The sequence below is a fragment of the Antechinus flavipes genome, chromosome 1 (assembly GCF_016432865.1).
Source record: "Antechinus flavipes isolate AdamAnt ecotype Samford, QLD, Australia chromosome 1, AdamAnt_v2, whole genome shotgun sequence".
In the NCBI taxonomy this organism is placed as follows: Eukaryota; Metazoa; Chordata; class Mammalia; order Dasyuromorphia; family Dasyuridae; genus Antechinus; species Antechinus flavipes.
Window position 1 is genome coordinate 342,100,549 of NC_067398.1, and position 15,155 is coordinate 342,115,703.

At 32.8% G+C, this 15,155-nt stretch overlaps 1 protein-coding gene across 2 annotated transcripts in view; it reads right to left on the minus strand.

Annotated features, from left to right (window-relative positions):
• Positions 1-15,155, minus strand: part of MEIOB (meiosis specific with OB-fold) — a 42,917-nt gene that overhangs the window by 14,209 nt on the left and 13,553 nt on the right. For both annotated transcript variants that reach the window (XM_051969472.1, XM_051969471.1), the window contains exons 5-8: positions 12,867-13,062; positions 5,601-5,701; positions 3,945-3,997; positions 3,751-3,846 (exon numbers count right to left, since the gene is read on the minus strand). In XM_051969472.1, coding sequence (XP_051825432.1) covers positions 3,751-3,846; positions 3,945-3,997; positions 5,601-5,701; positions 12,867-13,062 — 446 coding nt within the window. The remainder of the gene's footprint in view (positions 1-3,750; positions 3,847-3,944; positions 3,998-5,600; positions 5,702-12,866; positions 13,063-15,155) is intronic.

Genomic DNA, 15,155 nt, shown 5'->3' on the forward strand with positions numbered 1-15,155 from the left:
GTATGACTTCTCATTCTTCTAATCTCTAACTTCTCATTTTTTCATCTCCTGTCACTTACATTTTCTAATTTAATGCTCAAATCAGTGCCAATTAGTGCATTAATGATACATCTCTAACTTGGATTAAAGTTTACCCTAAGTCCTTGTTCAATCAGGTTTAATACTACCTGGCATATACTAGTACTGGTAGTTCAAAACTCATTTGCATAAGCTCTTCTCATTTATGCAGACTGATTACTTAAAGCCCTCCCCATGCCTTTACAAGGTGAGAAAGCTGGTGAGAGCTTGAGAGAGAAAAGATCCTGTTCTGGCTTATAGCCTCAAGAAAGAAGACAAATCATTCCAGACTCTTCAGGTCCAGAAAAGAAAGACTTTAAGAAAACCAGAAAAGACTTTAGTGAATTTGCTTTTGGATGAGATCTGAAACTCTATTGGTTTAAGCTAAGTTATTCACTCTGTGTATATTTTTTGGTATATATTCTTCATAGAGACTTTCTCTGATCTCTATTTTGAATTTGATTTGAATAAATGGGTTTATTCACTACATGTGTTCATTCTACAATTGGTATTTGGGAAGGGAGTCAAGCCTTTGGAAGGGGGCATCCTTTCTCTCTTTTAAAAATATTTTAATAGTATTTTATTTTTCCAAATACATGCAAAAATAGTTTTTAACACTCCACCTTTGCAAAACCTTTTGTTCCAAATTTTTCTCCCTCTTTTCTTTCCCTTGCCCTTGCCTCTTCACAAGGCAGGAAGCAATCTGATTAAACATGTGCAATTCTTCTAAACATATTTCCATATTCATCATGCTGTGCAAGAAAAATCAGATCAAAAGGGAAAAAAAGAGAAAGAAAAAACACAAGCAAGCAAACAAATAACAACAACAACAAAAATAATGTGAAAATACTATGTTTTGGTCCATGTTCAATCTCAATAGTTCTCTCTCTGAATGCGGATGGCACTTTTCATCACAAGTCTATTAGAATTGCTTTGAATCACCTCATTGTTGAAAAGAGCCAAGTCTATCATAATTGATCATTACACAATCTTGTTATAGTATATAATGTTCTCTTCTGTTTTTTTTAATATCTTTTTTTTTATTTAATAATTACTTTATATTGACAGAATCCATGCCAGGGTATTTTTTTTTTTTTACAACATTATCCTTTGCACTCATTTCTGTTCCAATTTTTTTCCCCTCCCTCCTTCCACCCCCTCCCCTAGATGGCAAGCAGTCCTATATATGTTGGATATGTTGCAGTATATCCTAGATATAATATATGCTTTCTTGCTTCTGTTTACTTTATTTAGCATTGGTTTATGTAAGTCTTTCTAGGCTTTTCTGAAATCAGCCTCCTCATAATTTCTTGTAGAATAATACTATTCTATTCCATTCATATTGCATAATTTATTCAGCCATTCCCCAACTGATGGGCATCCACTCAATTTTCAATTCCTTGTCACTACAAAAGGAGCTACTACAAATATTTTTGCACATGTGAGTCCTTTTCCCTCTTGTATGATCTCTTTGGGATATAGACACAGTAGAGACACTGCTGGCTCAAAGAAATGCACAATTTGATAGCCCTTTGGACATAGTTCCAAATTGCTCTCCAGATAACTGGATCATTTCATAACTCCACTAACAATGCATTAGTGTCCCAGTTTTCTTATATCCCCTCCACCATTTATCATTATCTTTTCTTGTCATCTTAGCCAATCTGAGAGGTGAGAGGTTATCTTAATTGTACTTCTCTAATTAATAGTGATTTGGAGCATTTTAAAATATGATTATAGATGGCTTTAATTTCTTCATCTGAAAATTGTCTGCTCATATTCTTTGACCATTTATCAATTGGTATCCCTTCTCTTTTAAGGGATAATGATCACAACTCGATGGAGAACAACTTGAATCTAAAAATTATTTCCCCTAGACTCACAATATTTAAGAGAGCAGGTAGATATAATTATAGCTTGGTACTCCCTCTATCTGAGGAGAACAGAGTGACCAATTTCTGGTCCCAACCTTCTCCTTTCCCTTATGACAAGAATCAAAGTCTTCCTTGGGGAAAGGATGGGGTAGGAGACTTTAGAGATATCTATACTCCCATAAGACCACATTTAGATACCTCCATGCAGAATATATGGGGACATTCTCTGCATATAATTTTCCCATAGACTCCAAAAAGTTTGATTTATAGTTTTTCAGCTCTATTCTACAAATCTCTGAAAACAATCATGAAAACAGTTATGAAATCATAAATGAACCAATAGGAAACAATATTTGTAGCCATTCCTTCATCTTCAATCAGTACTTGTATTCTTATACTACTTTCAAATAGGTGCTCCTCTCAATCTTCTCTCAAGTCCTCAGTACTGTCTCAAGATGCTTTTATATATATATACATACATACATACATACACAAGGTTGGTAATTCAGCAGAAAAGATTACTGGGCTTCGAATCAGAAAAACTCATTTTTTAAGTAAAAATCTGGCCTCAGACACTTACTAGCTGTGTGATCCTGAGCAAGTCACTTATCCTGTTTGCCTCAGTATTCTCATTTCCAAGGAAGGAAAATGACAAGGAAGGAAATGACAAATCACTCCCAGTATCTTTTCTAAGAAAATCCCAAATGAGGTCATCAAGAGTTGGACATGGCTGAAATGATTCAACAACAGAATCTTGCATAAAACTGGACTAATAATGTTAAACCACACTAATTTCTACTGTTTGGAAGAAAAGGCCAATCTTAATGCTACTTTCACTTTAAAATAAGGGAACTGAGTTGATTTAAAAATCAGAGTTGTCAAGCTCTTTTAGTCAGCAGAACACTGAACTGCTGCAAGAATTAAAATGTAATTGGAAAATGTTTAACAAGTACAATACAAATTAAATAATTTAATTTATGGTTTTCTAAGCCAATGGCAGTCCATAAAGATAATTTCTATTTCACTTTGATAGGACTGGTTTAAATAATAATTCAGATTGGCCTTCTCTCTCAAATAGTCTTATATGCTTATTTAAATGGATCCCAATGATAGTTTGTCATTGACAAATAGTCAATTAATATAGTTTGAGCTATTATTCTAGTTTTTTTTAAAGCAAATATATATATATGATTGTATGTGTGTTTATATATGTGTATGTGCACACATATATTTATGTACATGTGTATAATGTACATATATATGTGTACAAATATATACATATATACACATATAAATATATATTCCCCAATAGTTCCTTGAGAGTTGGGATTGACTTTCTTTGTCTTTTTATTCACAGTGCTGAGCACAGTACCTAAAACATAGTATATCCTTAAGAAATGATTATGAACTGATCAATTTAAAACATTCTAGGCTTCTGCTGTTGTTGGTTGTGTCCAATTCTTCATGACCCCATTTGGGATTTTCTCATCTAAGATACTAGAGAGGTTTGCCATTTTCTTCTCCAGTTCATTTTATTAGATGTGAGGAATTGAGACAATCAGGATTAAATGACTTGCCCAGTGTCATACACTAATAAATGTTTGAGACCATATTTTAACTCAGGATGATGAGTTTTCTTCACTTCAGGTCTATCCACTGTGCCACCTAGCTGCTTCTTGTATTCTAGTATTAGACCTTATGGAAATGTTAAAATAATCAAAATGATCACATGTCTTTGACTCATTTTAAATGAAACTTCATTTATATCACTAGATCCTGCAAAAGGTGATTTTCAGAAAGGGATTTTAAAGATTATTACCTGGATTAGCTGTAATAATGGTTTTTGAGATGACAGTTGCAATCATAGAGTTTCGAAATTTATCAAAATTTATTCTTAAGTCTGCAGCAAATATTACTGTGTGTGGGAAAAAAAAGGTATTTTCTTATTATTTGTGTTTAGCTGATGGATTAAAACAACATAAAAATATTAAGTATAACTATTGAGTATTATACCTGTTTCTCGTGGTATCCAATTCTGTACAAGTAGAATAGATTCATTATCCCAACTAAAAAAAAAAGGAAATTAATAAAAGCATGAATATATTAGGAAAAACTAATAAAAACACTGTTTACAGCTTTGGAGAATGTCAATTCTGCTGAACTGCTTTTCTTGTTAGTATAATTGTTAAAAGCTAATGTAGTTTTACTGATACTAATATTTGCAGAATTATTCCTTATATTAATATTTTGTTGTTATTATTACTCATTTTAGTCAAGTCTGACTCCTCATGACCCCTTTTGATGTTTTCTTGGTAAAGATATTGTAATGTTTTGCCATTTCCTTCTCAGCTCATTTTATAAATAAGAAAACTGAAGCAAACAGGCTTTGGTTGATTGCTCAAGGTCATTTAGCTAGTAAGTGTTTGAAGTTAAATTTGAACTTAAGTGCTCCTGATTCTAGGGTCAGCACTCTCTCCACTGCATCACATTAGTATTTAGTCTAAAATATATTAAAGTTAAAAAAAAAAAAACCACTTTCTCTACCCCCACAAATAACATGTGTAAAGGAAATTGCTTCACACTAAATTCATTCCCATTCTAATTTATTTTTTATAATAAACTACTGAATGTTCAAATTATACCTAGCCTAATATCTTATGATTTTCTCACATATTTTGGGCAACTCATTTATCTATTGTATAAAATATTTAAGTCATAAATTAGAAATCTATCTATCTATGTATCTATTTATCTATTTATTTATTCTAAAACCATGTCTTCTTTTGGCATTTTGTTTTAATTAATTGCCACTCTTCTAACTTGTCATTCCCTGAGTTAATGATGGGCAATTATTAACTCTTTCAGGCCATTAGACTCAAATGCCACTGTGAATTAAATGGCAGACTAGAGCCTGGTAAGAGTTAATGAACCTCCTCTGTACATGTCATGAGACTGGAGCCTACTACTACAGAATCTCTTAGCTCTTAATAATACTTTATACAGCTTCTGAATCGAATTTCTGATGGCTAATATTTGACATTATCTTTCTATGAACTTAGCATAACTTATTCTCAGAGAATGACAAGTTCTAAAGAAAATTGTATACCCTGTTAAAACACTTCACTAAACACTATTTTGTATAAACTTTAATTCACTCTAAATGATAGTTTAAAATAATAAGCAAAGTGCTTATTATTATTATTGTGTTTCAGCAGAAAGAATGGCCTTAGAGGCAGAGAGTCTGGTTCAAATTCTGACTTTGTTACTTCCTACTTATGTGATCTATGGTAAATCAACTAATCTCGTTGAGTTTCAGTTTCCTCATCTATAAAATGAGTTTGGACTAAATGAGCTCTAAGATTCTTTCTACTTGTTGACTAGAACTTCAATATGAAACAGTTCCACAGAATGGACTCAAAGAAAAGTGTTATGGTACATATTTAAAGTAATAGTAAACATATGAGGATGTGAATGCTTTCAAGTTTGAAGGCATTATTTCACTTTCCTATGCTAACAATTTAAAAAAAAAGCTTTTATTATTATATTTTATTTTTCTCTTGATGAGTTTAAGTACTTCTTAATAATATATAGTATTAGAATAACAAAATAGATTTTATTTTTTTTATTTTATGTTTTCATGCATGGTTCAAAACAGGAAAAGGAATGTACCATAGCATTGCAAAAGAAGACTCTGTTTCATCATATAGCTTTACTTCACACCTTTGACCCTTTCTTCTGTCAGAGGTTGTAAAATATTTTGGCTCTCCGATCTTAACAAAATAAAGAAAACCATTACACTTCATCCATAATCAAAATAGATACTTAAACACTTGTTGATTGACTGAAATATAAAAGGGTTATGTATTAAAATACCAAAATGAAAACATTAAAACTAATAAATAGTATTTTGTAATGATAAGCTTTTGATTAAAAATAGTTGGCATGATAAAATAATTAAAATTTTGTATACTTTATACAGTACTTGCACAAACATTATCTTATTTGATTCTTACAACAAACTAACTGTGATATAAAGCAGACATTATTGTCTTCATAATGCAGATGAAGTTAAGTCAGAGAGATTGATTTGCCCAGGGGACTCAAAGATAGATCTTCTAACTCCAAGTCCAGTGCTCTTTCTATTATATTACCTACAAGGTTCTGTTTTGGGCCTCCTCAATTCTTTCTCCTTTCTATCCCTTAGTGATTGTAACACTACTTTGCCATCATTTATCACCTCTATGTAAATGACTCCCAAACTTTTACAGGTAGCTCCAACCTCTTCCCAGATCCCTCATTTTATACCAGCTTATTGCTAGACATCTCCAACTGGATAGCTTGCTAACATATCCAGCTTAACATATCTACACCTCATCTATCCACTAAAACTTACTCCTATTCAAACTGAGACCTATTGAAGCTCTTAGCTTAAAAAGTCCAAGGTCTTCCATTACATTCAGGGCCATCTCTAGTCATCCCAATCTCTATCTGGCCTTGGACCTAGATGGCTCTGGAGGGGAAAGTGAGGTAGGTGACCTTACACAGCCCTTCCTCACTGCAGTCCAATTCACTTGCATATCATGGTGTCACCTTCTTAATGTCATGGTCCTCTTCAAGAATGAAGGACAAACAACAACAACTCCTATTTCCATTTTGCACATACAGATTGCTCTGGAAGAATATATGTGAATTGAGAGGTTAATATCAGACAGATGCTAAAGCAGTGAATGAACCAGATGAAGGATATCTACAGATTACAGCATCATTCAGTTCATAAAGATAGTCTCAATAAGAATAAGGGACAAGGGAAACAAAGCCTCAAAGAATACATCAGATAGTAAGAACAGAAAGAAAGAAACATAGCAAGGAAACATATGTCAGCAAGCCAACAATTTCAATGGACACAAATTCAGAAACTTTTCCCTTGCTGCTATTAGATGGAATAATAGGGAACCAAATGCATCAATCTATCTTTATATATTCACAAGTACTGTGGATTAGGTCCAGGAGGGATGGTAGAGACAGCATTAGGTAAGAAAGCTTGACGCCCTCTGAAAAAGGGAGAATTTTCCTGACAAGCAATGGCATTTTGTAGGAGATCATTCTTCATTTTTTTTATCTGATTAAATCAACTTAAACTTTTTAGTGTGAAAAGTCAGCTATTTGTATTGAGTTAGTTTGGGTGACTCCATTTTAAAACCTTATTTAAAACTTTGAGTACTTAGTGGCTAGCCTGAATAAAGGCTGAGAAACGCTCACTAATCCCATCTCCTGTGATATTGTAATAAGGGAGGTGGCTCTAAACCGGTTTCTCATATTTATATGAACGAATCAAAATACTTTTGCCCTTATATGGAAGTTGCTTATTGCTGTCTATAAAAATGTGCAGCTTGAATGAAGGCTGGCCCACTTACTGCTTGGCATGCTAAATAAAATCATTTAAGCTTTCTTTACCTGAGTTTGTCCTTTTAATCAGAGCAAGGCCTGAAGCAGGATTTCTTTTAACATTGGTCTCAGGACTCCTTTACACTCTTAAAAATAATTGAAGACTCAAGACTTTTTGGTTACATAGGTTATATCTATTTACCATAAAAGACAATTTAAATATCTTAGTGTAAAAATAGTTTTCACCTCATAGACCTGCCCCTTCCCAAAGGATTCCCCAGGAATACCTGGACCACACTTTAAGAATTCTCGGATTAAATAAAAACTTTAATAGAATTGATGTCTTATTAGCCTGCATGTTTGCAGGAGAACTTAAGCTCACATTTAGGAGAGAAAAATAAGTAACATATTAATGTTCCCAGGTTTAATTGGATGTGAATATGAGTCATAGAGATTTTGTGTCATAGCCTAGCCAGAGAGTCTTTGTTGAAAACATAAACTAAGAGACTGGCACAAAATGGCAATTCTCTCCCACAACTGTTCTAACAAGGATCAAGGAAAAATGCCAGACCAAGTAGCACTTAAGGAAATCAAAGAGAAATCACAGTGGACTGTTTTTGCAATCCAGATTAGTATAAGGATATAACTACTGTGGTTACTGGAGATTAGTTCTAACCAGAAATGTCCATTCAGACCTTCTAGAATGCAGATGGGAACTAGGGCCTATGCCTATGCACTGGACCTGTGAGTATGGAGAAAGGCTAAGCTGGCAGCTTTGCTATTCTGATTTAGGAGCAGGGCCCCAGATCTAATGAATGAAGACTGGGGCATGTTGCTATATACTAAGAGAGAGAGAAAGAAGAGAGATTCTTCAATTATGTTGCTCTGATTCTGTAGCAAGTTTTCAAAACTTTCAGCACAGATCAAAGATGAGGGCTATATCTACAGTTGTGTACCTGGATAGGAAGTGCAAAGCAAGACAATATATAGCTTTGTCTCTCTGATCCCAAAGCAGAGTCAAAGAACAGAGGCTAGGCCTGCCCCTGTGTATGGGGCAGGAAGCATGGATCAAGGATGAATCTGCGGTTCTATCATTCTGAACCTGAAGAGCTTTTCAGTTAATGGATAGAGGTTGAAGATGCTTGAGCAGCTATTTACTGGAACTTCAACAAAAGGCAAGTCTACAGTGGTATTGCCAGATCCAAACCTGTGTCAGAAGCCTGAAAAGATTAGACTGGAAGGAACGTCATTATGCCATTCCCTAGATTATATTGGTTAGGCAATGCCAAAAGTTTGCAGCTCGGCTGGCTCCAGTCATCCCTAAGATCACTGAAGAACATAGCATTTAATAATCAAAGAAAGTAGCATTACAATCTCTAGATTACACAAATCAGGACTAGACAAGGCCCCAACATTCCCTATAAAAGTAAGCAGAACTTGATTGAGACACAAAGCATCAATTCAGGAAGTAAGGTTAAAGAAAATATAAATAAGTATAAATAAAGTATAAATAAAAAGATAAAGAGTCACCTCTAACAGCTCAGCAATTACCCACAAAAGCCATTGAGGGGAGATGTAGCTCATCTAGTTTTAAATGAGAGACAGGGATATATTACAAAAATATAAAAGATTGCATTATAAATAAATTAGAGGAGCAAAAAAGAAAATTCCTATCAGAATTATGGATGGGAGAAAGTTCATGTAAAAAAGGGAGAGAGAGAGAGAATTACAGAAGGAAAAAAATAATTTTGTGTACACAGAATTCTAAATTTTTTTTGTATAAACAAAAAATGAAGTTAAATAGTTAAAATTAAAAGGGAACTCATTAATGGGGGAAATTTTTTTGCAGGAAGTTTCTGATAAAGGTCTCATATCTCAAATATAAAAGAAACTGATTTAAATTTACAAAAACAAGAGCCATTCTCAACAGATAAATGATCAAGTATTATGAAGTTTTCAAAAGAAGAAATCTAAGGTATCAACAACCATATAAAATGCTCCAAAATATTGCTAATTAGAAAAATGATAATTAGAGCAACCCTAAGTTGCTTTACCAACTAACCTAAAGTTACTAACCCATCTTTTTGGCAAAGATGACCCAAAAATGGTAGTGACAAATACTGAAGAACTCATGAGAAAATAGACATATTCATGCACTGTTGGTAGAGCTATGAATTGATCCAGTTAAATGATCTAATTTTTATTCAGGAAAACAGTTTGGAATTATGCCCCTAAAATCACTAAACTGTCAATACCCTTTGTCTCAGTGATTTATTAGGCCTATACTTTAAAGATATCAAATAAAGAGGTCAAGGACCTACACATACAAAATTATGTTTGAAGTTCAAAGAACTGAAAAGATTCATCTTTACCTGAAAACTGAAAAATACAATGGGTCTGGCATTGATTTATTGCTTTATAGATTAACTAAACTTAAGAAAGTGATGGAGAAAATGTTGAAAATACAGATTAAACTTAAAAGTTTTTTTGGCTAGCAGAAATTTTTCCAAGTGGTTCAGAGCCACAACCAAAGCTTGGACTGGGGGGGGGGGGGGGGGGGGGGGGGAGGAAAGAGGAATTTGCATTTGCAGTTGACTGCCATCTGGTGGTCAATAGGATAACTTTTTAGGGAAACTCCCTTTCATGAACTAGAGAGAAACTGAGGATGTCACTGTATTGGTGATGGACTAGAACACTAGAGGACAACATGGGTATCATACTCTCTTGCCATAAAATAAAATGATTGCTGTCTTGCAATAGACTTAAGGAATCATTTTAGGGAAGCCAATTACTTCTGATGAATTAGGGCAACTCATACAAGTATTTCACTAAAAAAACTGTTCTCAGATACTCATATGAAGGCAGAATGTACTCATACTAGGTAAGAAAGATAAAAATTTCCCCGAGTTGTGTGATTGATCATTGCATTGATTAAAGTTTTAAAGTATTTCAAATTTGAGATTTTCTTCCCCTAGTCAATTGTTTTTCATCTAATTATAACTGTCCTGATATTGTGTGTACCAAAGCTTTCAACTTTATGTACTCAAATTTAGTATGTTAGTTTCAAAGTTATATTGCTTGTTTGTCCCCTGAACATCCTGTTCTCTTCTATGCTTAAAAAAAAATGCTACAATTATCTTCTTTTTTGGGGGGGGCACTAGCATCACTAGTTCCCTTCTTCCTCCCAAATCTCTCCCTACCAAATTAAAAACAAGTATCCCTTGTAACAAATAAGCAGTTCAGGAAAACAAATCTGTACATTGACTATATTTGAAAATGTATTTCTTAGTCTGCCCCACAGGTACCATCTCTCCTTTATAAGGAGTAAGTAGCAAACTTTTATACTAAGATATTGAATGTACTATATTATTTTAAAATTTGTTTTATACAACAGAGATTCATAGTTTCATGTACACTGTTCTTTTTCTATTTTTCTATTTATCTGGAAATACTCATGTTTGCTAATGATTGTCAAGTTCAGAATTTTTAAAAAATTAAAATTTTAAGTAAAAAATAAAAAAATCTTCATAAGTATAGGATTTTATATTTAACCCTATCAAATTAGAGGAACTGGAAAGGAGATAGTTTTCACAGTTATGAAATGAGGAACAGTTTTTGATCAAATTAGGTCTGAACATTACAAGCTCACAGCAGATGAAATAGACAATTCTGAGTATATAGAATTTAAAAGATTTTTCTGTGAGCATAATCAATGCAGTTAAAAATAGAAGAGAAAGTTAACTCAGAAAAATCTTTGCAGCAAACTTCATTGGCAAAAGTCTGATATCCAAGATATATAAGAAATTGGTCCAAATATATAATGAGAATAAAAGTCATTTCCCAATAGATAAGTGGTCAAAAGATGTGAATAAGCAATCCTCAAAAGAAGAAATATAAGCTATTAACAACCATTTGAAAAGATGCTCCAAATCATCAATAAGAGAAGTGCAAATTAAAACAACTTTATACTAGCAAATCAGCATCTGTTAGTGACAACTAGGTGCTATCTTATCTTTTCATTTATCCTGAGTTTCATCTCCCTGCTAACCATTCGATCACTCTATCCTTGTTTGAGAATTATTATTAGAAAAGAATATGGAAGCAAAATAAGGTGAACAGTTCTGCCTTCTCAGTGTTATCTTTTACTATATCAAGAAATAGTCTTATTTTTATCTTGATCCTCCTTTTGTGACAACAGAGACTTTAAAGAATTCCTTTTTTCTTGTGTTTTCTTGCCAGTCTTGGCTCATTCTAAATTTTAGAGTTTTTGACGCTGTTTTGCAACTCATTTATAGTCTTCCTCTATTACTTGCATCTGCAAATATCTTTTAAAAATCTAAGTTGATCAGTGTGCTCCCTATGTATCCAAAGTAGTTTCTTAGAAGGAATCCTTTTTATTACTCATTGGAATTATTTATTTTTATTTTTTTTGACTGTCAAACCATAAGGTCTTCAAAAGGTAGGATTTTATAGCATAGTAACCTAATATAATAAACTATTTAATGTGTTTGATGATTTACATTGTTTCTTGCATATAAGTAATTCCAACTTTATATAGAGCAATTCACAGCAGAAATTACTATCAGGTTATCATTTTCAATAAGAACAAAATATCTATGTGCAATAGGTAGAGTAAAGTTTCTTTGTACACATGTCACTAGGTAGAGCTTCCTAAATTGGAGTCATTCACTGGGAATTGTGAGAGAGCACTAGAATAGAAAACAGCAGACTTGGATTCTAATACTGCTCTGCTACTTATTAGCAATGTGACTTTGGGCAACTCTTAATGTCTCTGAACCTCAATTTGCTTTTCTGTAAAAAAGAGATGCTGATAATTGTCCTATACTTTAAAATAATCATTAAGTCATTCTCATTCTTATTTCTTTAACTCTTCTTTATGGGTTTGGTTTTATGAAATTTCTCCATTTTTTTGGCCTTCTCTAAATATAATTTGTTTTTTATAGAAATCATAATTTTCTTTTCCTCCTTGTAAATATAGTTTTAAATTTCTTCATGACAGTCTTAAGTTGTGATTATCAGAATGTAATACAAGTTCTAGTAAAAGACTGACTAGTTCTGATATACTGTAGGAAAGGATCACATTTGGAGGATTATACATTTCTATAATGTTTTTTATAATACTTTGAGGTTGGCCAAAATGAAACAACACTGAGTTGTTAGCCCACTGTAAGCCAATTAGCAGTATTATTACCATTCTACCATGTATCTCAGAGTGACTCTGGAAATAAATGTATCATGGCATGTTACCAATTTCCTTTGTTTATTAGCTTATATTTTTTTAAAGGATAAACCTGTTATTTAAGTGCCTGTGACTGTTTGGATTCATGTTCAAATGAAACATATAAAAAGTTCCTACATATGAGCACATAATGAGAATTTTTCCCTTTACCTAAATCAATTCAAGTGATTATAGATGAAAGTATAAAATAAGACTGAGAACAGACATAATTGACATGTATTAGAAAAATAAATCGAGTCATCAAGATTCCAGATTAAATAGCTTTACCTGCCATGGTTCTTGGAACTTACCGATCTTACTATTGCAAGCACATTAATAATTTTTCCATCAAGGTTCTGACCATTTGCAACAATATCACCTAGTGAATAGTAATCCTGAGGATTTCTTATTGGTAAATGCAACAGGGAAAGCAACTTAATGTCCACTTGATAGCTGGAGCAAACTCTGACCACAGAATGATTCTCACTGAGCAATAGTTTATAGGAGCTAGATTGCAAAAATACAAACACATAAATATACACATATCAAATGTTTTGCATATAATTGCAAGTTGTTTTGCATATAAATATTTTGAAGCTAGTTTAATATTTCATAATTTAATTAGCTTTGAGGGATTTACATTTATGACATATTAATACATACTTGACCTTTAAATTTTTAAATTTTAAATAATAGTTTTTTATTTTCAAAAGGTATACAGATAGTTTTCAACATTGACCCTTGCAAAACCTTGTGTTCCAAATTTTTTTTTCTCTCTCTCCCTTTGCCCCACCCTTTCTTCTAAATAGCAAGTAATCCAATACATGTTAATAAACAGGTACAATTTTTCTATACATATTTCCACATTTCCCCATGCTGTACAAGAAAAATCAGATAAAAAAGAATAAAATGAGAAAGAAAGAAAAAAACAGCAAACAACAACAAAAAAGGTGAAAATACTATGTTGTGATCCATATTCAGTCCCCCTAGTCCTTTTGCTGGATGTGGATAGTTCTCTCTATTACAAGTCCATTGGAATTGGCCTGAATCACCTCATTATTGAAAAGAGCCAAGTCCATTCGAAGTGATTACCACATAATCTTGTTGTTGTGTACAATGTTCTCTTGTTTCTACTTACTTCACTTAAGCATCAGTTCATTTAAGTCTCTCCAGGACTTTCTGAAATCATCCTGATAATTTTTTATTGAATAATAATATTCCACAACATTCATATATCATAACTTATTTAGTGTTTCCCCAACTGATATGCATCCACTCCATACTTGACCTTAAAAAAAAAAATCTTGAAAACATGAATACAAGTTCTATTTAATTTTTGGCTCAGCCATAGAACAGTAGGGCTCACACCCCATACCAAATTAAGGTTAAAATGGGTACATGATTTAGGTGTAAAAGATGATACCATAAGCAAACTAAGAGAGCAAGGGATAGTTTATCTAGCAAATTTTTGGAGAAGGAAGGAATTATGACCAAAAAAGAGCTAGAGAACATTATATAATGCAAAATGGACAACTTTGATTACATTAAATTAAAAAGGGTTTGAACAAACAAACATAAACTAGATTAAAAGGAAAGCACAATGCTGGGAAAATATTCTTACAGCCAGTGCTTCTAATAAAAGTCTCATTTCTAAAATATATAAAGAACTGTGTCAAACTTATAAGAATACAAATCATTCCCCAGTTGATAAATGGTCAAGGATATGAACAGACAATTTTCAGATGAAGAAACTGAAGCCAACTACAGTAACATGAAAAAATGCTTTAAATCACTATTGATTAGAAAAATACAAATTAAGACAAATCTGCAGTAGCACCATACGACTCTTAAGATTGTTTAAGATGATAGGAAAAGATGATAAATATTGGAGAGGATATGAGAAAACTGGGACACTAATGCATTGCTGTGGAGTTGTGAAATGATCCAACAATTTTGGAGAGTAATTTGGAACTATGCCAAAAGGGCTGTCAAAGTATGCAGCCCCTTTGATCCAGCAGTGTCACTACTGGGTCTATATCCCAAGGAAATCATAAAAGAGAGGAAAAGACCCGCATGTGCAAAAATGTTTGTAGCAGCCCTTATTGTGGTGACAAAGAATTAGAAAATGAGTAAATGCTCATCAGTTGGAGAATGGCTGAATAAGTTAATGGTATATGAAAGTAATGGAATATTATTGTTTTATAAAAAATGATGAACAAGCTGATTTTCGAAAAGCCTAGAAAAATTTACATGCACTGATGTTAAGCAAAACAAGCAGAATCAGGAATACATTGTATACAGTATAACAGCAAAATTTTGTGATGATCATTTATAAAAGATATAGATTTCTTAGAGTTTTAGGGATCCAAAGCAATCTCAATAAACTTTGTCTGGAAAATGCCAACTGCATCCAGAGAGAGAACTATGAACACTGAATGTAAATCAACATGCTCTGTTCACTTTTTTTCTTTTTCTTCAGTTTTTTTCTCTTGTGGTTTTTCCCTTTTGTTCTGAATTTTCTTTCACAACATGACTCATAAGGACATTTTTTTTTAATCAATGTACACGTATAACTCCCAAAAAAATTAAAAAAAATTTAT